The sequence below is a fragment of the Thunnus thynnus genome, chromosome 24 (assembly GCF_963924715.1).
Source record: "Thunnus thynnus chromosome 24, fThuThy2.1, whole genome shotgun sequence".
In the NCBI taxonomy this organism is placed as follows: domain Eukaryota; kingdom Metazoa; phylum Chordata; class Actinopteri; order Scombriformes; family Scombridae; genus Thunnus; species Thunnus thynnus.
The window spans coordinates 16,195,175-16,221,769 of NC_089540.1; the positions used below are offsets into that span (position 1 = coordinate 16,195,175).

Below are 26,595 nucleotides of genomic sequence, written 5' to 3' on the forward strand. Positions count from 1 at the left end.
GGAGGTTTGTGGTTGTGCATCTATAAATTAATTTATTAAGTTGACAGTGGTTACTGTATTTGAGTTATTGTGTTTTTGTTCATCTAAATCTCTTTGTTTTACATTTTGCGCTATTTCGTTGTCTTTCATGAGCTGTAGTTTAGTTTTTAGTGACTCTAACTTAGATTTAAGTCTAAAAAAGAAAAGAAGAAACTTTAGTTATTTTGTGATGCCTTTGAACTCATAATATCAATACCAACATGAGCATTTAGTGGCACAAATTAAGACTCAGTGTCACTGTAAAGATGTAATTTTTTATTGTAGAGAAATACTCTCGACTATGCAGGATGTGTTAAAACAGCCCAGAAACTAAACAGTTTACAAATGGGAACTCATGTTGTTGTGTGTTGCAGCCTAAACATTTTATCAGATATAATTTATTCTTTGATCAATTCTTACTTGAAAAGGCTGGTTTTTTTTTATACTTAATGTATTTTTCAAACTTACAAGTGAAAGAAAGCTTAGAGTAACGAGAATCATCCAACCTTCACCAGAGCCAAATTAAATACAGTACATATCCAGCTTATGAGGGTCAGATGATTACTGGCTTCTACAGGAAGTTCTGAGGAACATTTTAAACTGCTAACATGCCAAAGAGAAGAAACAAGTTATTGATTGTAGAAGTAAAAACTTCAGCAGATGATCCAGAACGCGGCGGCATGTCTGGTCTTCAACCAGCCCAAAACAGCACACGTCACCCTGCTGTTCATGTCCCTCCACTGGCTCCCAGTTGCTGCTCACATCAAACTCAAAACCCTGACACTCGCTTATAAAACAGCAACTAAACGGCTCCCACCTACCTGAACTCTCTCATTCAGGTCTACACTCCCTCCTGCTCACTACGCTCTGCCAATGAAAGGCGCCTGGTACCACAACAGGGCTCTAAGTCACTACTAGACTCTTGTCTTCTGTAGTTCCTCGGTGGTGGAACGAATTACAAAACTCTGCAGAGTCCCTCAACCTTTAAGAAAAGACTGAAGACCCAGCTCTTTCATAAACACCTCTGCACTTGATGGACTGAAGGAAGAGAGAAAACAAAACAATTAAACAAAAACAAAACAAATCTGCTTCTATGCACTCTATGTATTGCCTCTGTGCACTGCCTGTTGGCATCTACATCCTATTGGACTCAAACTTAGTTTCATGGCACTTAACTGGTGTTGTTCTCTCCTGACTAGATCCTTGTTTGTGTTGTATCAGCTCTCAGATGTACGTCACTTTGGATTAAAGCGTCTGCTAAATGAAATTGTAAATTGTAAAAAATGGACTCAGCAGGATGCGTTGAGTCTCTGGAAGAGAACAATTTTATTCCTATAATGTAAAATGTCACAGGTTTTTAAATGTTACAAGCTGCTGCTGCTGCTGATGATGATGATGATGTCAGCACTTGTGTTTTGTTTCTTTTCTTGATGCTTTTTTTGTTCTATGTAAAAAAAAAAAAACAACTTTGAATTGTCTTGTTGAAATGTGCTGTACAAATAAACTTGCCTTGTTCTCACAGTATGACATCTTTATGTTTTTTGGTTACAAACAGGTAAGTGTACTGTAAGAATAAGGGGATCAAGCTGAAAATACTGACTACATCTTTATTATTATGACCCCAAAGACAGTAAAATATTCTATAAATTTTAATTTCATGTGGAGAAATAAAACCTACTATATTTTAAATCCCAGCTAGTTAAAAGGTGGTTTAAAAGCTTTAGATTTTGAGTTGCTTGTCAGAATAAACTGGATTAGGAAATATCTCTCTATGTGGTTTCACATAACAGCAACTCCACACTGTATTCAATTCAATTTTCAGTTTTCAATTTCAATTTTATTTATATAGCGCCAAATCACAAGTCATCTCAGGGCACTTTTCACATGGAGCAGGTCTAGACCATACTCTTTAATTTATTGAGAGAGAGACCCAACAATTCCCCCCCATGAGCAAGCAGTAAATAAATCATAAATAAATCATGATACACTACAAATGTGTCATTTGTGAGTAAGAAAGCAAAACCTTTTACCAACTATTCACTCACATATAGTATATGTAATGTATAAATGTGTATAAAGTCTCGACAGCAAGGTTACATAGATTGACAGTGGTGCACTATGTTGACTCCCGAATCATTTCTCACTATTGTAGTCTTACTTGGAATTATTTGTATATTTGTATAATATATAATTACTTATACACATGAAAATGGTGGTTTAGGTTGAATGTCTTTCATTGCTTGACCATAGTTTGAAAGCTTCAGGGATACTGAAGGAGCTATTTCATTAGTTTGATTAGATTATTATTTTTGTTTATGTTGTTTATTTTTATTTATTTTGTTTTTGTGGGTAAACACTAGGAGCATTAGACAGTAGGTGATATAGGTAGCCAGGTGTTAGAGGCAGGAAATGCACCGGGAAGGGGAAATGGGGTTTGTTTTTTTTTGTTTTTTTTACCAGCAGGACAAAGCAGGATGAATATGAACCAGCAGAATTTGCTGTAAGCTTTTGATGGTGGGTGTTAACCTGCTTCTGTTTTGAAACTGTAAACGACATCATCCTGATTCAGCACAAATATTCACAACATGGTGTGTTTGAGCTCATGATGTTCATTGTCGAGTAACACACAGTCTGTTTACTGGTAAATAAACTCAATTTATAAATCAAAACATGATTAATGAAGAATTCCAGTGAGTTAACACACACGTATTCATCTTCAATACAGGAGAAGCTCAAAGGAGATGGCAAGGTAAGATAGAACATTTTCACATTGGTCACCTATTTGTCTTTAATAATTTTAGAGTATTTAACATGACAATATTTTAAATAATGTTCTGTTTTCATGCATCCAGCACTTAAAAGTAATTAATATCTAAACTTTTACAAGCGAAAACCGGTGTTTCAGATGCATTCAATGTACTTTAAAAAAATGCTGAATTTTGAAAATCAATTGAAAAAAAAAGTCTCAAATTCGACACATTGTTAGTTGTTGATTTAGTAATGTGATGTTTTCCAGACAGACAAATGAAGTTTTACAGTCATCAATCATACTGCTGTTAGTTTTAACAGAAAATTAAAAAATATATTGACAAATAGATTTATTTGCAACTAAATACTGACAAAGACATATCTGACCAACATTTTTTTGAATAGCAGCAGTTAAAAAACTTCTCATATGGATTCACTGTGTGATAGATGCATCATGGTTGTGACAATTCTTTATCCATTTCACAGAGATGTCAGAAATGCCTCTGCCTGTCCAAGAAATTTCCACCCAGGACCCAACATCTGCTGTGACCCAAGATACCAGCAGTGGAACTGGTGAGTAAAATATTATCATACCAAATATAAATGATAGCCAAAACCCTGAGAGTAAGAACAACTGATTCTTTTTTCTTGAACCTTTCTTTTAACTTTGTAACATTTTAACAGAGAGGCCAGCAAGTATTGACGTTGTGCAAGAAACATCCACCCAGGACACAACATCTACTGGGCCTCCAGAAACCAGTAATGAAACTGGTAAGTGAAATGTTTTAATATCCAACAGGTTTGATGGCCAAAGCCAGACAGTTGGATTTCACCTGTTGAAAGCACCAATAATATTCCCTAGCTTATCTCTGGGGAACACCCCCAACGCCTGGGAGTGATGTCCAAATAAGGAAATGTGTGTCATGAAGCAGGTGGATGTGACTCCCTGCGTTGAGACCTGCTGATACACTTAACAGGGGAGCAGAGGAGAGAGACTGAGATAGTGTTGTTACTGACTTGCGTGCTGGTATTTCACGTTTTTTTGTTTTTTTTTCCCAAAATAATTTTTAAAAATATTTCACAAAATAAATGTTCATAAAAAACCCACTACTTGTACTTTGCCCCCCTCCCCCCCAAAAAAGGCCTTACTATTCTTTATCTGCCCACCAGAGGTCCCCACACGGTCACACACTTTGTGGATCTTGGTGCATTGTTTCTATGAACTGCTGCATCTTTTCCTTTGAAATCTGCTCTATTTGCACTTTTTAGTTTTCTAATTGCCTGGCCTGATTCCACTTCCCTGTTTTAGACGTGACAATCACTGTGAATCATCATCATTATTATCTCCCTTATGCGGAGAGTTAAGTATGTGGATGGTTTTACAAAACTAAATCCAAAACTACAAATAATCCATAGTTACTATCATTTCAAGTTTGGCTTCATGGCCAAAAAAGGCACATTTTCTACACGTTTTACTACATGTGTAAAGGTTGCTCCTCTCCCTTTCAACCAGGCTCTGGTTGCCAACATTAACAGTGATGGACGATTTCAGTTAATCATTTAACCGTCAGTTTACACAGTTTCAGAGTATTTTGTTCTTCACCAAAAAAAAGGTGTCTTCATGTTATGTGCAGTGTTTCCCCTTCCGTTACCTGACCCCCCGCCTCTCCCGATAGAAACAAATAAAAACAAATGTAACGTACACTAACAGTATAGCGGGAGCTCTAAACTCACGTAAATGCTGTTTAGCCACCTCTCAAATTCAGAAATAACATTTACTCAAACTTCCATCACTTTACAGCTGTTCGCTCAGACAGGCTCCCTACCGCAGTTTGTTGCAGCTTCTAGGAGCGCTCGTTTTGTTTTCCGTTTGAACACTGTATCCCCGTATGAGGCACGGAGACGGCTGTTACTGTTAACATGGACCAACAAACCACCACCGGGTCCTGCTACGCGGGTGTTTAAAACAAACGAACCCTCCACACTGAAGCTAGCGGGCAGACTAGCGCCACTTTCATGGGACAGACGAATGAATTAGGATCATATATGACATTAACTGATGTGCAGCATCAAATAATAATGTCAGACAAAATACAACAAAGTAAGTAGCTAGAAAAGCTCTTCAGTGAAGCTTAAGTTTGTTAAATTGATATTAGTGTTGTTTAACTGTCCAGTTTATCAGGTACTGCTTTACGTTATAGTAATATTAATGAGGTTTGATAGTTTGGACAACTTGATTGCTGATGTATTCCCACCGTGTGTCGTTTGTCCACAATTACTGTAATTAACACCCTACAAGTTTAAGTTCTGCTTCATGCTCTGTCAGATTTATTAAAGGAAAGCTTTTACATTTTCAGAGTGAGTGAAGAAATCAGGAGAGAGGAGATAGAAGTGAGGAAGAATTGCAGGATGTAACTTAATGGTGTTGAAAGAAAAACAAGCAGAAAGTAAAGAAGTGATTGAAAAGGAAGAAGGTGCAACTGATTCAAGATTTAAAGAAACAGTTGAAGGAGTAAAGAGAAACACACAGAGGCAGCCCAGGCGTCAGGTGATGGAGAGACATGAACACATTCAAAGCAGGAGGCAGAAAAAACTGTTAAGGTCTGACTTCCACCTGTATCTAGATGAATTACCGTTCTGTAAATATGTTTAAAGGCACAATCTGTTATCCAAACTAAAGGACATCCTAACAAACAAAAGTCAAACCTGCTATAAAAGGACTTACGGATGTTTTAACACAGGTACTAACACTACACAACAACTCTGTTAACATGATGTTTTGTTCAGCTGTTAGAAGGTCGTTGACCTCAGTAACTGTTGTAAACACAGCACTAAAACTGACACTTTCAGTTATTAGGAAACAAAATGCTGATTCATCTGATTCATTTATAAGTCAAACTGTTGTCTTGATTTGGCTTTAAGATTAAGCAAATTTATTCCCCATCAGTCAGTTTTGTTATTTAGTTACATTACAAACATCGATCTATGTTAAGGACCAGATAGACGTTGTGAGAATTGACATTTGTTTTTCAGATAGAGACTGATTGGTCCATCTATCATCCATAAGGTCTACGTTTATTTATGTGTTGTAAATAAATATTGTTAACATTTACAAATTGGGTAAATAGATATTGTTAATATTTATTTAATATTTATTTACCTAATTTTTGCGAACTTGTTTAATTTCAGCTCAGTGCAGAGAAATACAGCTGTAGCAGTCACCCATTCGTGGGACTTGCTGTCATTTCCCTGTTCCGAATTCGTATAGTTGTATGTGGAAATATCTCTGGGTTGATTGGAGGGTTATTCAGATCACCTGTTGTGCAAAGTGTGTGGGGACTGACTCCCAAATAGTAATTGAGAGCAGCTGGGTGCATTCCTTTCTTGGCCAATCAGGGTGTGACGACGCCCTTCCTCTCGGGTTTAAGAGAAGACAGAAACTGCACGACTTGGTCGCTCTGTTCTTTCCTCAACTGGTTGCAGACCTCATTTGTAGAGAATGTCAGACAGAAACTCTGGTTTGTTCAGGCCCTTTTGAGTCTTCTTTCTGGTCTTTTTCCTTTCTGATTTGAGGGTACTTTTGGAGGGAATACTAATAAATAAACCTTTCGACCAAGTGACCTGCGTTGGATCAATCGTAGTGCTATTTGTGCAAGAGGTTGTGCTTGCCTCACAATAGCCTAACACCTGCAGGCTTTATATTTTGTTTATTTATTATACTTCATTATAATTATTGAAGAGGCATTTGTTCATTACGGGGACAGAACCTTGTGAGGTGGATTCTCCAAGTGAATATTATTTGTTTTTCTTATTTTTTTATGTGGCTGGGAGCTGGTTCACAGGCTTCTTGCCGGTCAGCTGTGTTCAGGGAGAATCAGTACCACCACACAGCGATATAGACAACTTTACAAAGTGCTTCACAATTCAGGATCAAATGAAAAGATCATTAACAGGGAAGTAATTGCTTTAATATAATTAATAAACTGAATCCTTTATATGTTGACACTGTTTGGATGTTTTAAATTGTTTTTTCGTTCACTTTTACGGGGACAAGTGAAAGGTAAATTTACTTGCGCCTCATAAAGTCAATGTCGAGCCCTGTTCACAATGTTATATTTTGCTGAAGGGCTTCAGTCCTGCTGTAGTATTTGTGTTTTGTGTGTTTTGCGATGGTGATCCAGCAAAACTTTTGGATTTGCAAACAAAAGTTTTTGATTCGCATTTTAATTACAAATTTATTTTACTTGCAATAAACCATGTTTTGATTGCAGTGTCAATAGTTCTTCTCTAAAATCTGTTTTTTGATTGCAAACCTGTTCTGTTTGATTGTATAAGAAAGACACAAAAATAACCATACATCTGTTGCTTTTATATTCTGAGATTCCTTTTATGTTCTATGTAAAAAAAACTTTGAATTGCCTTGTTGTTGAAATGTGCTGTACAAATAATTTGCCTTGCTCTCACAGTATGACATCTTTATTTATGTTTTTTTTTATTACAAACAGGGGTAAGTGTACTTTAAGAATATGGGGATCAAGTTGAAATACTCTATTATAACATCTTTATTATTATGACCCCAAAAACAGTAAAATGTTCTATAAATTTTAATGTCATGTGGAGAAATAAAACCTACTATATTTTAAATCCCAGCTACTTAAACGTTGTGGAAAAAGGTTTGTTAAAAGCTTTAGATTTTGAGTTGCTTGTCGGGACATTCAGAATAAACTGAATCTCTCTGTGGATTCACATAACAGCAACTCCACACATTCTGTATGAGTAAATAAATCATGATACACTACAAATGTTTCATTTGTGAGTAGGATAGTAAAACCTTTTACCAGCTATTTTCTCACATATAGTATATGTAATGTAGCCTATAAGTGTGTATGAAGTCTCAACAGCAAGGTTGCGTAGATTAATAGGAGCGGAAACATGTTGCTAAAATAAGTAGGAGGGACACTTCCTCTTTTCTGCGGTTGTCCTCACTTCACTTGTTTTCACTTCGTCTTCGGCTGTCAGCGGCAAACTTTTCGACTTTTTCACTTTTTGAATACCTTTTTAAATGTCTGTATACTTGAAATATGTTTAAATATTAACAGAATCACCGTGAATTTACGTGTTTTACTTCTATTTAAGCCTAACTGATAAACAGGAAAATGTTCTCAGTCAGGTTTCACTTTCTGTTCTGCACCGCAGTGACCATCAGCGCCAGTAAGTTTTGGATAATTTAAACTGTTATGACTGTTATAATTTATTACCTGACATGTTTAGGAAACTATAATGTCATGGTATGTTTCTGTGCATGTTTTGTGTTTTATTTTTCCGTTTCAGTTGTAATTTTGTGACCACACCCTCACCACCAGGTTACATAGACCAGTGGTTCTCAAAGTGGGGTCCGGAGATCGCCAGGGGTCCTTGAGGGGGCTCTAGGGGGTCCCCAGCAAAAAGGGGAATAATTTATTTTCACTATAATTACATCCATAAGTAACACAGTGACAGTATGTATGAATATTTTGGTCATGGGTTTCATACAGGTTCTGTACTAAAAGCAAAATCTTATCAAATGGGGGTTCGTGGTCTAATTTGTGTCAGTTTAGGGGTCCCTGACGTGAAAAAGTCTGAGAAGCACTGACATAGATAGTCTAGCTTCTACCAACACATGCCCACATTTACATGAACTGTGAAACCAGGAAATGTATATTTGAAGCCTTTTATAACTGAATAGTTGGCTTTAGGAATAGTGATGTGATGAGAGGTCATAAGGCATTTGTAAAGAGCTTTTAGAGGGATATTTGTCCCCTAAAATTAGAAATAGACTCAGAATCAGTGGTGGAAATTAGCTGAGGTGCTTTGGTAATACTGATAAATAACAGGAGGGATGATTACGAAGAAAACCTGTTTCACTGTTCATATGGTCACCTGACTGTTGTTTTAAGACAGACTTTAAAAATGATGAACCTGTTCTTTAAGTGTTTATTAATGTACAATATTTGTCAGCAATTATAACCTCTCCTATGAAGACATATTGTATATTATTATAACTGTTTTAATAAATTGTGTTTATCTGATTACAGTTATGGATGCCCACACGAGGAGTTACAATCATTGACAAATACATAAACAAATACTTTTATTTGCTAACAAACAACATTATAGTGTGTTAAATGTTAAATACTGCTATAAATGCTAAACAGGAGGCTTTAAGTAAAGTTTTACTGCTTGTTATTTTGAGTATTTGTATTTTATTCTACTTTATGCTCCACTACATTTTAGAGGAAAATATTGTACTTTGTACTTTACTTTTTTACTTAGTTTTTACTTAAACTAGAGCAGGACACACTTGATTAAAGAAAAAATACATTTCAGTAATTAAACACAGAAATTTGCATTCACTTTTATTTATTTTATTTTGCAGAAAAAACACTCTACGGGAGAATAGGTGACAAAGCTGTTCTCACATCAGACTCTGTAGTGAATCCCATCACCAGTATAGAGTGGAAACATGGACCTGATCTTGCCATGGAGTGGTATGGAGGCGAGACTTCCGCCTACCGACACTTCAAAGGTACCACTTTAATCTAAATCAAGCTGTTTGGTAGACAGAGATCAATGATTTTATACATTAGTTTGAAGTTTTTGATACATTTAGGTTGAGATTTTGGTTTAAATTAGGGATCTAAATATTTTCTCTTGTAAATTAATCATATTTTAAGGAATTCTTTCACAGTATTTAATAGATTTATCCCAGATTTTGGCTAAATTAATGGATTGTAGTATAATTCAGGGGTTTTGAATGTGTTTTCTGTATGGATTGAGTTTTTTTAAGGAGTATAACCCATTAAGTTTGACAAATATAATTACTGTAATGTAATCCTTGACTTTTCACCTTTAAATTAAATATTAAGGCCCTTTAAAGGTGTACTGTTAAAGAAGGTTCACTATACTGTGTTTTTGTCAAAAAATCCCTTAAATTGTGCAGGTGCTCCCCAAATATCTAAATATGTTGCAATTCAAAGATTTATTCAGTTAAAACCCAAATAAATACCTTAATTACTTAATTATCAATGAGTAAATGAATGGAATTAGGGTAATAAAAAAGGGATTACTTGCTATTTCTGTGGAAAATCAAAACTAGACTTTTTTTGTATGAAAATCAGCTGTTCTACAAACATTTTTAGTGTTTTAAAGTGCATATTTCTCCAGCTGCCCACTCTTAAGTGACCAACACTGGAAATAAGTGACTCTAGCTGACAACATACTGTAAGATGACTAAAAATCCCTGTTTAGAAGCTAAACCTGTGCGTTTTTGCAGATCGTGGTATGCTGAACATTTCAAATGGAGCGCTGACGATCACAGGACTGACTCCCGGCAACAGCGGCAGCTACACAGTAGAGATCAACAACAAAGTCACCAGCAATACTCAACTCCTGGTTATCTGTAAGTGGAGGAATTGTGTATGAAGTTTGTCTTAGTTTATCAAAACAGCCCTAAATTCAAAGGAAATGTCTTTTTGTTTTGTTTTCTATCAGCTCCTGTCTCTAAACCCACCCTCTCCTTATGGTGTGAACCTGAGATGACCTACTGTGTCCTCACCTGTAATGGCAACACCACAGGTGCTGAACCAGTCACCTACTGGTGGACGTCAGATGTCACAACATGGTCTTCAACCAAGGAGCACAATATAACAAAGGTTAACACAGGATAATGATGTTTGTGTGTCTCATTAGTAACAGATAAATCATGTTGCAAGAATAAACCAGAATCTAGTCTTTAAATTGATTCACATATTCAGGCATCAGTTGGTAACCAGCTTATTGTTGATAATCTGGACAAACTGTAAAAAGACAAAGTGAGCTCCTCAAAAAATCTGTACATTTGATTTATGAACTATCAGCTAATTTTGTTTTTCTCCTCCCATTTCTAGGAGGAAAAGGAGCTGTGCTTCAGCTGTGCGTTTGAAAACCCAGTCAGTTCAAGCAGCAGTGAAAAAGTCTTCAACCCCTTCAATAGTGAGTTATCACACCAACAAATATCTGCTGTAACACATTTAATGTATTAATGCATCTTACTGTTTTTCCTAAACATGACAATGTACAAAACATTGCAACATGTTTTTCTTGCTGTAATCATTCCTCCTGTTCATACTGACCATTAGAAGATCCCTTCACAATGCACTTACAATATAAGTGATGAAGGACAAAATTTTATGCTACTTTATGCTCCACTACATTTTAGAGGAAAATATTGTCCTCTGTACTTTACTTTTTTACTTAGTTTTTACTAAAACTAGAGCAGGACACACTTGATTAAAGAAAAAATACATTTCAGTAATTAAACAGAGAAATTTGCATTCACTTGTGTTTATTTTATTTTGCAGAAGAACCACTCTACGGGAAAATAGGTGACAAAGCTGTTCTCACACCAGACTCTGTAGTGAATCCCATCACCAGCATAGTGTGGAAACATGGAGCTGATATTGCCATGGAGTGGTATGGAAACGAGACTTTCTCCTCCCAACACTTCAAAGGTACCACTTTAATCTGAATCAAGCTGTTTGGTAGCCAGAGATCAATGATTTTATACATTAGTTTGAAGTTTTTGATACATTTAGGTTGAGATTTTGGTTTAAATTAGTAGTCTAAATATTTTGAGTTGTAAATTGATTATATTTTAAGGAATTCATTTACAGTATTAAATATGTTTATAACAGATTTCAGTTAAATCAATGGATCATATTATAATAGAGGGGTTTTGAATGTGTTTTCTGCATGATTTCAGTTTTTTAAGGAGTATAACCCATTAAATTTGACAAATAGAATTAATGATAACCTTGATGTTTCACCTTTATTTAAGTATTGAGGCCCTTTAAAGGTGTACTGTTAAATAAGGTATCATTTAATGTGTTTTGGTCAAAAAAGTTCTTAAGTTGTGCAAATTATCCCCAAATATCTGAATATGTTGCAATCCAATGATTTATTCATTCATTATCCCTGTGAAATCCAATTAAATATCTTAATTACATAATTTTCAATGGGTAAATGAATGGAATTAGGGTTATAAAAAAGGGATTCACTTGCTTTTCTGTGGGAAATCAAAACTAGACTTTTTTTGTATGAAAATCAGCTGTTCTACAAACATTTTTAGTATTTTAAAGTGCATATTTCTCCAGCTGACCACTCTTAAGTGACCAACACTGGAAATAAGTGGCTCCAACTGACAACATGCTGTAAGATGACTAAAAATCCCTATTTAGAAGCTAAACTTGTGCATTTTTTTGCAGATCGTGGTATGCTGAACACTTCAACTGGAGTGCTGACGATCACAGGACTGACTCCAGACGACAGCGGCAGCTACACAGTAGAGATCAATGACAAAGTCACCAGCAAGACTCAACTCCTGGTTATCTGTAAGTGGAGGAATTGTGTATGAAGTTTGTCTTAGTTTATCAAAACGGCCCTAAATTCAAAGGAAATGTCTTTTTGTTTCATTTTCTATCAGCTCCTGTCTCTAAACCCACCCTCTCCGTATTGTGTGAACCTGAGATGACCTACTGTGTCCTCACCTGTAATGGCAACACCACAGGCGCTGAACCAGTCACCTATAACTGGACATCAGGTGCCAACACTTGGTCTTCAACCAAGGAACACAAAATAACAAAGGTAAACAGGATAATGATGTTTGTGTGTCTCATCAGTAACAGATAAATCATGTTGCAAGAATAAACCAGAATCTGTTCTTTAAATTGATTCACGTATTCAGGCATCAGTTGGTGACCAGCTTATTGTTGATAATCTGCACAAACTGTAAAAAGACAAAGTGAGCTCCTCAAACAATCTTTACATTTGGTTTATGAACTATTAGCTAATATTGTTTTTTTCCTCCCATTTCTAGGAGGAAAAGGAGCTGTGGTTCAGCTGTGCGTTTGAAAACCCAGTCAGTTCAAGCAGCAGTGAAAAAGTCTTCAACCCCTTCAAGGAAAGTGAGTTATCACACCAACAAATATCTGCTGTAACACATTTAATGTATTAATGTATCTTACTGTTTTTCCTAAACATGAAAATGTACAATGTACATATTAACATGAACAGTGGAACCAGGTGTAGGAATTTGTGCACTCAAATATCTTGATGTTATGGGGGGAATTATGAATTATTATTGTGCACAACTCCAACATGAAATTATTCGTCCAGTGACATAACTCATATTGAGAGTATGTGTAATAGTAGGGAAATAGTCCTCCTTGTTGGACACACAAGAGAGGTCTATTAGAATTATGATTGTTATTAATCGTAATTAAGATTTTGCAAGGGTATAGGTCTTTTAAGGTTAAGTGACTGAGATGCAAGCACAAGAAAACAAACAAGTTCACCTTAGTTACATATACATTTATTACTAATACTACAGCTACAAGTACTTAACACTACAACATTTTACAAACAAGACACAAGAGGGAAAGGGAAACAGGTACACAAGGCTATGGCTAGTGAATGATTTGAATGCATGATGCAGAGTTATGTATTGTGTAGTTGGTATGAGAAACCTGATAAACAGATGAGATGACTGTTACCTGAGAAGCAGCAAGTCAAATCAACGGTACCACAGCTTAGTTCAGAATTGCCAATTGAAATTACAAATCATGAAAGCACCGGAGTTTAAGCAAGTTGATGGAGGTTTTGTAGGCATACTTGCTTGCTCCCTGGGGTAGCTTCTTGTTGAGAATGGAGTCCGTTGTGTTGGGGTGAGGAGCTGGAGTCTGGATCTGGTAGTGATGAGTGAGTCGGCCGGTCCGGACTTGAAAAGTTCCGATTTGGAGAGAGCTCCTGGTTTATGCTCTCATGCTCTCCAAGGCTTGACCCTCAACTCATGACTCCAAATTCAGAAGATGCTCTGAGTCACATCTTCAGACTAGCAAACTGCAAGCTTTCCACCGGCATGGCAGAAAGCAAGAAGAACCAGCAACTAGCATCAAGCAGCCCAAAAGAGCTGCCTAAAAACAGCTTGAAAACAGCAAAACAGCAGACAGCCCAAAAACAGCAAAAAGGCCAAACAGCCTCAGATAAGACACTGTTTTAAAGTTTCAGACTGCCCGCCCAGAAGGTGCATCCCAGCCAATCCCAGGGATTGCAGAGTTCTGAGGGAGCAAAGTCAAAGTCAAAGTCTTATGCCTTATGCCAGTCTGCCCAGTGATCAGTTCGTGGGTTGGTCACTCAAGTCCTGAAAATCAAAATCCACAGTGGGGTTAAAGTTTGGTGCCAATTCGTCTCTGTGTATGACTGGCTCTTAGGTGTTTATCAAAATGGTGCTCTCAATTCACACTGGGGTGTGAATTGGTCTTCCTATCTTGCTGGCTCTTGTGTTTGAAGGATCAAAGATGGTTTGGGTCAGTGGTCTGGTTTGATGACCATGTAGGAGATGAGGGTTCCTTACTTTATGGACCAGCATTCCTTGAGTGTTGAAGAAAGAGCTGGTCTGTTGTTTGAGGCTTGTGCTGTCTGCCTTTGAAACATGCAGGAACTTCATCCTACACAGGAAATGTATGTTTGAAGCCTATCATGACTGTGAAAAGTTGGCTGTGGACAGTTTTATAAATCCAGTTTAAGGAATTGTGATGTGATGAGGGGTCATGAAGCATTTGTAAAGAGTTTTAAAGGGATATTTGTCCCCTAAAATCAGAAATCGACTGGAATCAGTGGTGGAAATTAGCTGAGGCACTTGGGTAACACTTTAATTCCCCCTATTTAGCATTAATAAGATGTATTTAAACATTTATAAACATAAAAATTTAATAAATGTTTATAACACACTATAATGTAGTTGTAAGCATATGTTAAAAGGATGGATTCATATTTCAAGTCTGTCTTAAAACAATAGTCAGGAGCCCAAATGAACATTGAAACCTATTTTTCTTGCTGTAATCATTCCTCCTGTTCATACTGACCATTAGAAGATCCCTTCATAATGCACTTACAATGTATGTGATGACAAAATCCACAGTCCTCCTTCTGTGCAAAAATGTATTTAAAAGTTTATCTGAAGCTAATATGAAGCTTCAGTGCCAATTGAGTCAAATCAAGTAGATATCTTACAGTCTTTTTAGTGCCAAAGTCCCTCTTTTTGTTACTATACCTCCACCACAGCTCAACAGGGAAACACTGTCCGAGGAAACACAAAGAGGGAATTTGATTTTAAAAAGACTGTAAATGTGTCAGATATCCACTTGATATGACTAAATCAGACTGCTGAATCCTCATATGAGCTTCACATCAACTTTTTAAATGCATTTTTGCACAAAAGGACTGTGTGGAGACACTGTGGATTTTGGTTCCCATCACTAAATATTGAAAGCACATTTGAAGGGGATCTTTTAATATCCAGTATGAACAGGAGGAATGATTACAGTGAGGAAAACCTCTTTCACTGTTCATATGGACACCTGACTGTTGTTTTAAGACACATTTTGAAAATTGTGAACCTGTTCTTTAAGTGTTTATTAATGTACAGTATTTGTCAGCAATTATAACTTCTCCTATGAAGACATATTTTATATTATTATAACTGTTTTACTAAATTGTCTTTATCTGATTACAGTTATGGATCCCACATGAGGAGTTATAACCATTGACAAATACAACACAATACAATAACAAACACTTATATTTGGTAGAAAAACTACATTATAGTGTGTTGAATGTGCTACTGTAAATGATAAACAGGAGGCTTTAAGTAAAGTTTTACTGCTTGTTATTTTGAGTATTTCTATTTTATTCTGCTTTATGCTCCACTACATATTAGAGGAAAATATTGTACTTTGTACATTACTTTTTACTTTTACTAAAACTAGAGCAGGACACACTTGATTAAGGAAAAAATACATTTCAGTGATTAAACAGAGAAATTTGCACTTGTGTTTATTTTATTTTGCAGAAGAACCACTCTACGGGAAAATAGGTGATGAAGCTGTTTTCACACCAGACTCTGTAGTGAATCCCATCACCAGCATAATGTGGAAACATGGACCTGATCTTGCCATGGAGTGGTATGGAGGCGAGACTACCGCCTACCGACACTTCAAAGGTACCACTTTAATCTAAATCAAGCTGTTTGGTAGCCAGAGATCAATGATTTTATACATTAGTTTGAAGTTTTTGATACATTCAGGTTGATATTTTGGTTTAAATTAGTGGTCTAAATATTTTGAGTTGTAAATTAATTATATTTTAAGAAATTCTTTTATAGTATTTAATAGTTTTGTCCCAGATTTCAGTTAAATTAATGGATTATATTATAATAGAGGGCTTTTGAATGTGTTTTCTGCATGATTTAAGTTTTTTAAGGAGTATAACCCATTAAATTTGACTAATACAATGAATAATAACCTTGATTTTTCACTTTTATTTAAATATTAAGGCCCTTTAAATAAGGTATCATTTAATGTGTCTTGGTCAAAAAAAAGTCCTTAAATTGTGCAAATTATCCCCAAATATCTGAATATGTTTCAATCCAAAGATTTATTCGTTCATTATCCCCATAAAATCCAATTAAATATCTTAATTACATAATTATCAATGGGTAAATGAAGGGAATTAGGGTTATAAAAAAAGGATTTATTTGCTTTGTCTGTGGGAAATGAAAACTAGACTTTTTTTGTATGAAAATCAGCTGTTCTACAAAAATTTTTAGTGTTTTAAAGTGCATATTTCTCCAGCTGCCCACTCTTAAGTGACCAACACTGGAAATAAGTGGCTCCAACTGACACGTACTGTAAAATGACTAAAAATCCCTGTTTAGAAGCTAAACCTGTGCATTTTTTGCAGATCGTGGTATGCTGAACACTTCAACTGGAGCGCTGACGATCACAGGACTGACTCCAGATGACAGCGGCAGCTACACAGTAGAGATCAATGACAAAGTCACCAGCAAGACTCAACTCCTGGTTATCTGTAAGTGGAGGAATTGTGTATGAAGTTTGTCTTAGTTTATCAAAACAGCCCTAAATTCAAAGGAAATGTCTTTTTGTTTTGTTTTCTATCAGCTCCTGTCTCTAAACCCACCCTCTCCATATGGTGTGAACCTGAGATGACCTACTGTGTCCTCACCTGTAATGGCAACACCACAGGCGCTGGACCAGTCACCTGCAGGTGGACATCAGGTGACAAAACGTTGTTTTCAACCAAGGAGCAGAAAATAACAAAGGTAAACACAGGATAATGATGTTTGTGTGTCTCATCAGTAACAGATAAATCATGTTGAAAGAATAAACCAGAATCTAGTTTTTAACTTGATTCACATATTCAGGCATCAGTTGGTGACCAGCTGAGGCAGAATCCAGGCTGTGCAGTTTAGGATATTTAGACAATTTAGAGTATTTCTGAAATTAGCTTTAACTATATCTGGTATATTAAATATGTTGTGCATTGTCCCTGGCAAATAAACAATATATAATTAAATAAACTGAACAGCAACATGAACAAACCTGCAGAAAATAAAGATTTCAGATCATGGAAAGGGCCAGACTTGTCTCTGTAAAGTCATAAAAAAGTGACAACAAGAGCTGCATTTGGATACAAGGTTGAACATTTTTATTTTTATCCAATTAACAGGCAACTGTTTAGATAATCTAATATTTTATATGAGCTCCATAGTTTCACAAAACATTCAAAGATATTTTGTCACAAGTTTAAACCTTCAGCGTTCAGACATTTTTAAAACTCTGAATATCTCCACATGTGTCATGGCAATAGTAATAAAGCATCACATTAATACATTTGTAAATTCATTTATTAATTCCTGTATTTATTGTACAATTAGATATTAATAAACTGAATTATTTATTACTATTTATGTGACACTTTTGGTCCTCCATACACCAGGTGTGGCAATTACAGCATTTTTGTATCTTTTGTCTTCCATGTGATAAAAATGTGATATTAGAAAACTTGACAGGTTTCTCTGTTAATTACTTTATAGCTATTTGTGATACAGAGAAAAAAAATCAAAAAGATGTTAGAGATTGCCCAAATAAGATTTTGGTATTCTACTAAAGCATACTAGTATACTATAATTTATACTGGATAATTCAATCTTGCAGACGTGCTAAATAGTGTATTACAGCATATATAATGAACAGCTGATGACTAAGTAGCAACATCACTGTGTTGTCCCTGATGTTATTGTTGGTAATCTGGACATACTGTAAAAAGACAAAGTGAGCTCCTCAAAAGATTTGTATGTTTAGTTTATGAGCTTTCAGCTAATAATGTTTTTCTCCTAATTTCTAGAAAGACAAGGAGCCATGGTTCAGATGTGCGTTTGAAAACCCAGTCAGCATCATCAGCAGTGAAAAAGTCTTCAGCCCCTTTATAAGTGAGTTATCACACCAACAAATATATGTTGTAACACATTTAATGTATTAATGCATCTTACTGTTTTTCCTAAACATGACAATGTACTCAATGCCCTCATAGGAGTTACAAAACATGTTCTAACAGGCATTAAATGACTGAAATGATACAATACAGTGTCCTTGTAATCCATTTGTTGTTTTAATTATTTATTCTTTCATTTTTTGTAGAGGATCTGACAGGGATGTACATCTCATTATTTGTGTTTCTGGTTGTGTGCATCATCTTCTTAATATACAAATGCAGAAAAGGTAAGAACTCACAAAATATTTTATTTATTTATTTTGGTCTGATATAAATCAAATCTTTGACTTGAATTTACATTCTTTATATTTCTTTAGGTGTGGTATATTAATATTTATGTAAATTTGACCGATAATGTTAATCTAGTTGTGCATCATACATATTCAAGTTCTTTCAAGAGTGTGATTCTACCAACAATATTAGTCCTGATGATGTATTTTCATGCTAAGAGACAGGAAGTGTCTATCCTCATGCAAACATCCACAACCACAACCAATACCAAGAGATTCTCTCCAGATGTTTGATGAATCTGCATAAAAGGATGTTTCAGGGTCGACTTGTTGTCTTAATGGTTAAAGTTCATAACAAATAACTGCAACATCTCTACCTTTCATGTCTCCATCTACTCTGATAAAGGCAAAAATGCTAATTAAGTAAGCTTACTTTGAATAAAATAAGACATTTTATGGCTTTTGTACAGAAAGCTGTAAATAAGGAACAAAAACAAGGTATGACTAGAATGGAGAATGGAGTCCGTTGTGTTGGGGTGAGGAGCTGGAGTCTGGATCTGGTAGTGATGAGTGAGTCGGCCGGTCCGGACTTGAAAAGTTCCGATTTGGAGAGAGCTCCTGGTTTATGCTCTCATGCTCTCCAAGGCTTGACCCTCAACTCATGACTCCAAATTCAGAAGATGCTCTGAGTCACATCTTCAGACTAGCAAACTGCAAGCTTTCCACCGGCATGGCAGAAAGCAAGAAGAACCAGCAACTAGCATCAAGCAGCCCAAAAGAGCTGCCTAAAAACAGCTTGAAAACAGCAAAACAGCAGACAGCCCAAAAACAGCAAAAAGGCCAAACAGCCTCAGATAAGACACTGTTTTAAAGTTTCAGACTGCCCGCCCAGAAGGTGCATCCCAGCCAATCCCAGGGATTGCAGAGTTCTGAGGGAGCAAAGTCAAAGTCAAAGTCTTATGCCTTATGCCAGTCTGCCCAGTGATCAGTTCGTGGGTTGGTCACTCAAGTCCTGAAAATCAAAATCCACAGTGGGGTTAAAGTTTGGTGCCAATTCGTCTCTGTGTATGACTGGCTCTTAGGTGTTTATCAAAATGGTGCTCTCAATTCACACTGGGGTGTGAATTGGTCTTCCTATCTTGCTGGCTCTTGTGTTTGAAGGATCAAAGATGGTTTGGGTCAGTGGTCTGGTTTGATGACCATGTAGGAGATGAGGGTTCCTTACTTTATGGACCAGCATTCCTTGAGTGTTGAAGAAAGAGCTGGTCTGTTGTTTGAGGCTTGTGCTGTCTGCCTTTGAAACATGCAGGAACTTCATCCTACACAGGAAATGTATGTTTGAAGCCTATCATGACTGTGAAAAGTTGGCTGTGGACAGTTTTATAAATCCAGTTTAAGGAATTGTGATGTGATGAGGGGTCATGAAGCATTTGTAAAGAGTTTTAAAGGGATATTTGTCCCCTAAAATCAGAAATCGACTGGAATCAGTGGTGGAAATTAGCTGAGGCACTTGGGTAACACTTTAATTCCCCCTATTTAGCATTAATAAGATGTATTTAAACATTTATAAACATAAAAATTTAATAAATGTTTATAACACACTATAATGTAGTTGTAAGCATATGTTAAAAGGATGGATTCATATTTCAAGTCTGTCTTAAAACAATAGTCAGGAGCCCAAATGAACATTGAAACCTATTTTTCTTGCTGTAATCATTCCTCCTGTTCATACTGACCATTAGAAGATCCCTTCATAATGCACTTACAATGTATGTGATGACAAAATCCACAGTCCTCCTTCTGTGCAAAAATGTATTTAAAAGTTTATCTGAAGCTAATATGAAGCTTCAGTGCCAATTGAGTCAAATCAAGTAGATATCTTACAGTCTTTTTAGTGCCAAAGTCCCTCTTTTTGTTACTATACCTCCACCACAGCTCAACAGGGAAACACTGTCCGAGGAAACACAAAGAGGGAATTTGATTTTAAAAAGACTGTAAATGTGTCAGATATCCACTTGATATGACTAAATCAGACTGCTGAATCCTCATATGAGCTTCACATCAACTTTTTAAATGCATTTTTGCACAAAAGGACTGTGTGGAGACACTGTGGATTTTGGTTCCCATCACTAAATATTGAAAGCACATTTGAAGGGGATCTTTTAATATCCAGTATGAACAGGAGGAATGATTACAGTGAGGAAAACCTCTTTCACTGTTCATATGGACACCTGACTGTTGTTTTAAGACACATTTTGAAAATTGTGAACCTGTTCTTTAAGTGTTTATTAATGTACAGTATTTGTCAGCAATTATAACTTCTCCTATGAAGACATATTTTATATTATTATAACTGTTTTACTAAATTGTCTTTATCTGATTACAGTTATGGATCCCACATGAGGAGTTATAACCATTGACAAATACAACACAATACAATAACAAACACTTATATTTGGTAGAAAAACTACATTATAGTGTGTTGAATGTGCTACTGTAAATGATAAACAGGAGGCTTTAAGTAAAGTTTTACTGCTTGTTATTTTGAGTATTTCTATTTTATTCTGCTTTATGCTCCACTACATATTAGAGGAAAATATTGTACTTTGTACATTACTTTTTACTTTTACTAAAACTAGAGCAGGACACACTTGATTAAGGAAAAAATACATTTCAGTGATTAAACAGAGAAATTTGCACTTGTGTTTATTTTATTTTGCAGAAGAACCACTCTACGGGAAAATAGGTGATGAAGCTGTTTTCACACCAGACTCTGTAGTGAATCCCATCACCAGCATAATGTGGAAACATGGACCTGATCTTGCCATGGAGTGGTATGGAGGCGAGACTACCGCCTACCGACACTTCAAAGGTACCACTTTAATCTAAATCAAGCTGTTTGGTAGCCAGAGATCAATGATTTTATACATTAGTTTGAAGTTTTTGATACATTCAGGTTGATATTTTGGTTTAAATTAGTGGTCTAAATATTTTGAGTTGTAAATTAATTATATTTTAAGAAATTCTTTTATAGTATTTAATAGTTTTGTCCCAGATTTCAGTTAAATTAATGGATTATATTATAATAGAGGGCTTTTGAATGTGTTTTCTGCATGATTTAAGTTTTTTAAGGAGTATAACCCATTAAATTTGACTAATACAATGAATAATAACCTTGATTTTTCACTTTTATTTAAATATTAAGGCCCTTTAAATAAGGTATCATTTAATGTGTCTTGGTCAAAAAAAAGTCCTTAAATTGTGCAAATTATCCCCAAATATCTGAATATGTTTCAATCCAAAGATTTATTCGTTCATTATCCCCATAAAATCCAATTAAATATCTTAATTACATAATTATCAATGGGTAAATGAAGGGAATTAGGGTTATAAAAAAAGGATTTATTTGCTTTGTCTGTGGGAAATGAAAACTAGACTTTTTTTGTATGAAAATCAGCTGTTCTACAAAAATTTTTAGTGTTTTAAAGTGCATATTTCTCCAGCTGCCCACTCTTAAGTGACCAACACTGGAAATAAGTGGCTCCAACTGACACGTACTGTAAAATGACTAAAAATCCCTGTTTAGAAGCTAAACCTGTGCATTTTTTGCAGATCGTGGTATGCTGAACACTTCAACTGGAGCGCTGACGATCACAGGACTGACTCCAGATGACAGCGGCAGCTACACAGTAGAGATCAATGACAAAGTCACCAGCAAGACTCAACTCCTGGTTATCTGTAAGTGGAGGAATTGTGTATGAAGTTTGTCTTAGTTTATCAAAACAGCCCTAAATTCAAAGGAAATGTCTTTTTGTTTTGTTTTCTATCAGCTCCTGTCTCTAAACCCACCCTCTCCATATGGTGTGAACCTGAGATGACCTACTGTGTCCTCACCTGTAATGGCAACACCACAGGCGCTGGACCAGTCACCTGCAGGTGGACATCAGGTGACAAAACGTTGTTTTCAACCAAGGAGCAGAAAATAACAAAGGTAAACACAGGATAATGATGTTTGTGTGTCTCATCAGTAACAGATAAATCATGTTGAAAGAATAAACCAGAATCTAGTTTTTAACTTGATTCACATATTCAGGCATCAGTTGGTGACCAGCTGAGGCAGAATCCAGGCTGTGCAGTTTAGGATATTTAGACAATTTAGAGTATTTCTGAAATTAGCTTTAACTATATCTGGTATATTAAATATGTTGTGCATTGTCCCTGGCAAATAAACAATATATAATTAAATAAACTGAACAGCAACATGAACAAACCTGCAGAAAATAAAGATTTCAGATCATGGAAAGGGCCAGACTTGTCTCTGTAAAGTCATAAAAAAGTGACAACAAGAGCTGCATTTGGATACAAGGTTGAACATTTTTATTTTTATCCAATTAACAGGCAACTGTTTAGATAATCTAATATTTTATATGAGCTCCATAGTTTCACAAAACATTCAAAGATATTTTGTCACAAGTTTAAACCTTCAGCGTTCAGACATTTTTAAAACTCTGAATATCTCCACATGTGTCATGGCAATAGTAATAAAGCATCACATTAATACATTTGTAAATTCATTTATTAATTCCTGTATTTATTGTACAATTAGATATTAATAAACTGAATTATTTATTACTATTTATGTGACACTTTTGGTCCTCCATACACCAGGTGTGGCAATTACAGCATTTTTGTATCTTTTGTCTTCCATGTGATAAAAATGTGATATTAGAAAACTTGACAGGTTTCTCTGTTAATTACTTTATAGCTATTTGTGATACAGAGAAAAAAAATCAAAAAGATGTTAGAGATTGCCCAAATAAGATTTTGGTATTCTACTAAAGCATACTAGTATACTATAATTTATACTGGATAATTCAATCTTGCAGACGTGCTAAATAGTGTATTACAGCATATATAATGAACAGCTGATGACTAAGTAGCAACATCACTGTGTTGTCCCTGATGTTATTGTTGGTAATCTGGACATACTGTAAAAAGACAAAGTGAGCTCCTCAAAAGATTTGTATGTTTAGTTTATGAGCTTTCAGCTAATAATGTTTTTCTCCTAATTTCTAGAAAGACAAGGAGCCATGGTTCAGATGTGCGTTTGAAAACCCAGTCAGCATCATCAGCAGTGAAAAAGTCTTCAGCCCCTTTATAAGTGAGTTATCACACCAACAAATATATGTTGTAACACATTTAATGTATTAATGCATCTTACTGTTTTTCCTAAACATGACAATGTACTCAATGCCCTCATAGGAGTTACAAAACATGTTCTAACAGGCATTAAATGACTGAAATGATACAATACAGTGTCCTTGTAATCCATTTGTTGTTTTAATTATTTATTCTTTCATTTTTTGTAGAGGATCTGACAGGGATGTACATCTCATTATTTGTGTTTCTGGTTGTGTGCATCATCTTCTTAATATACAAATGCAGAAAAGGTAAGAACTCACAAAATATTTTATTTATTTATTTTGGTCTGATATAAATCAAATCTTTGACTTGAATTTACATTCTTTATATTTCTTTAGGTGTGGTATATTAATATTTATGTAAATTTGACCGATAATGTTAATCTAGTTGTGCATCATACATATTCAAGTTCTTTCAAGAGTGTGATTCTACCAACAATATTAGTCCTGATGATGTATTTTCATGCTAAGAGACAGGAAGTGTCTATCCTCATGCAAACATCCACAACCACAACCAATACCAAGAGATTCTCTCCAGATGTTTGATGAATCTGCATAAAAGGATGTTTCAGGGTCGACTTGTTGTCTTAATGGTTAAAGTTCATAACAAATAACTGCAACATCTCTACCTTTCATGTCTCCATCTACTCTGATAAAGGCAAAAATGCTAATTAAGTAAGCTTACTTTGAATAAAATAAGACATTTTATGGCTTTTGTACAGAAAGCTGTAAATAAGGAACAAAAACAAGGTAGCAAAACTAAAATAATAGATTTCAGTCTGCATTTAATGGGTTAAGATGCTGACCATGAACCGCAGTATCTCTCATATCAGGCAATTTTCCTGTGTCAATATATTTAATGGAAATATGCTACTAATTAGTTTATTTTTTTTATGTAAAATCACAAAGTGTTAAAAAAGAAAAGACAACTACAGAAAGAGAAAATAGTAACAACATAAAAAAATATTAATTAAATAAAATATGAATGGTGTAATCTTTGGAATAATGAGATAACCTGCATCCTGTGATGTGAGTGTACGTGGGGGAATGTGAGGTCTGAGAAGTTTTGACAGGTCAGGAGGTAATAGGTAGCAGTTTGTAGTCTGACTTGAATGAAACCGTAAACCAGTGAATCAGAAGAATTGTAGCAGCTGTATTTTGGACTTGTTGGATCTTTTTAATAGTACAGAATACAAGACCTGAATGACCATGAATGAGAATTTCTGCATCTGACTGTGTTATAAATGGGTGAACTTGGACGATGTGTCAGAGGTGGAGGAAAACTACTTTAGTGATGTTGCTGATGTGTCCCTCGAATCTAAGATAAATGAAATTACAGGACTTCTTTATCTCTTCTGCTTAGTGGCAACATCAGAAGACAACTTCCTAATCAGAGCTGAAAATGTAAAGTAGAGGTTCATTGATAAACACACTGAAAGGCTCCAGAGACAGTCTGCCTTTCTGTATCTGTATGTCTGAAGTCTTTGAAGCCATAAAAAAGCCTTGAAGGTTCGATATTTAAAAGGTCAAGACCAGGCGAGTCTTCAGCTGTACTGCAGAGACTGTGTGTTGTCACTAAACTAAAACGTATGACTCATTATATTTTCTTTGGCTGATTCTTCCTCACCTCTGAGAACATTGTCAGAGTATTAGGGAAACCCATCTCTCATGATTCTACACATATTGTCCACTCTGTTAATACTATTAATATTGTTATATTTGTTAATGAGAACCTGTGTTTGTAAAGGCCACCTTCAACATCTTTAATTAATTCAGGTATTTAATCTCTACAACTTTCTCAACTAAACAAAACCACCAGATAAAAGAGCAGTTATGAATGTTACAAATGTATTATTAATACCCATGTTGTACAAGTTTGACATTCACAAAAGAAAATGTAACTTATAAAACCTAATTATGAAACAAAACATGATTCATGAAGAATTCCAGTGAGTTAACACACACTTATTCATCTTCAATACAGGGGCTGCTGAAAGGAGAAGGCAAGGTAAGATAGGACATTTTCACATTGGTCACATATTTGTCTTTAATAATTTTAGAGTTTTTAACATGACAATATTTTAAATAATGTTCTGTTTTCATGCGTCCAGCACTTTAAAAGTAATTAATATCTAAACTTTTACAAGCAAAAACCAGTATTTCAAATGCATTCAATGTACTTTTTTTAATTGCCGAATTTAAAGAATCAATTAAATAAAAAAGTCTCAAATTGGACACATTGTAAGTTATTGTTGATTCAGTAATGTGATGTTTTCCTAACAGACAAATGAAGTTTTACAGTCATCAATCATACTGCTGTTAGTTTTAACAGACTGACAGATGTATTGTGGTTGTGACAATTCTTTTATCATTTAATACTGATCTCAACAATTTCTGAGGTCCATAAAACATCCACCCAGGACCTGGAAACTCTCAATCTATTTAATGGAAATATGCCAATAGTTAGTTTATTTTTTAGTGTCAAATCACAAAAAAAGAAAGAAGACAATTACCGAAAGAGAAAATAATAACAACATACATTATATTAGACATATACCATATTTTCTCTAATAGTGGCTGGGGCCTTTATTTACCTCAACTGCAGAGGGTACCAGGCCTTTATTGGAAGCAGGCCTATATTAGAGAGAGGCCTTTATTCCTAATTCCCTCTTTATATAGTATATTTGCTCATATTTTAGTACAAAGCCTCCCTAATAAAATTAAATAAAAGCCTTCATTTCCCGACTTTTATTGTGAAACATTACACAAACATTTCAGTATAACTTGTGTGAAGTAAGACCGGTCAAGTACAGGAGGGGAAATATGGCCAGAGTCAGTTAAAACCTAAACAAATCTGAGGTATTGTTACACTGGATATAAACATTAATAGCCAGTTAACAGCACAGTCAAATATCAAATGTCAATCAGCTGTCTCTCTAGGTCCAAGCTAACATTCTTCCTCCCACCTCCAG

General features: G+C 35.3%; 2 protein-coding genes and 1 long non-coding RNA gene across 3 annotated transcripts in view; all 3 read left to right on the forward strand.

The window, feature by feature from the left end:
- LOC137177245 (uncharacterized) overlaps positions 1 to 26,595 on the forward strand; it is a 118,048-nt gene that overhangs the window by 61,200 nt on the left and 30,253 nt on the right. The gene's annotated exons all lie outside the window — the stretch shown is intronic.
- LOC137177456 (carcinoembryonic antigen-related cell adhesion molecule 1-like) lies at positions 5,913 to 16,730 on the forward strand. The gene is made up of 11 exons (XM_067583796.1): positions 5,913 to 7,977; positions 9,182 to 9,331; positions 10,079 to 10,204; positions 10,297 to 10,457; positions 10,692 to 10,776; positions 11,145 to 11,294; positions 12,048 to 12,173; positions 12,266 to 12,426; positions 12,659 to 12,746; positions 15,692 to 15,841; positions 16,582 to 16,730. The coding sequence occupies exons 1-11, from the start codon at positions 7,923 to 7,925 to the stop codon at positions 16,728 to 16,730; spliced, it is 1,401 nt and encodes a 466-aa protein (XP_067439897.1). The 5' UTR covers positions 5,913 to 7,922.
- Positions 16,806 to 18,496, forward strand: LOC137177360 (uncharacterized). Its single transcript, XR_010926085.1, has 3 exons — positions 16,806 to 16,960; positions 18,046 to 18,130; positions 18,339 to 18,496. It is a non-coding gene; the product is annotated as an uncharacterized lncRNA (long non-coding RNA).

Coding starts and splice junctions, on each gene's coding strand:
- LOC137177456 (XM_067583796.1), top strand. CDS start 7,923: ATGTTCTCAGTCAGGTTTCACTTTCTGTTCTGCACCGCAGTGACCATC. Junction 7,978..9,181: donor CGCAGTGACCATCAGCGCCA/GTAAGTTTTGGA, acceptor TTTATTTTGCAG/AAAAAACACTCTACGGGAGA. Junction 12,427..12,658: donor AGGAACACAAAATAACAAAG/GTAAACAGGATA, acceptor TCCCATTTCTAG/GAGGAAAAGGAGCTGTGGTT.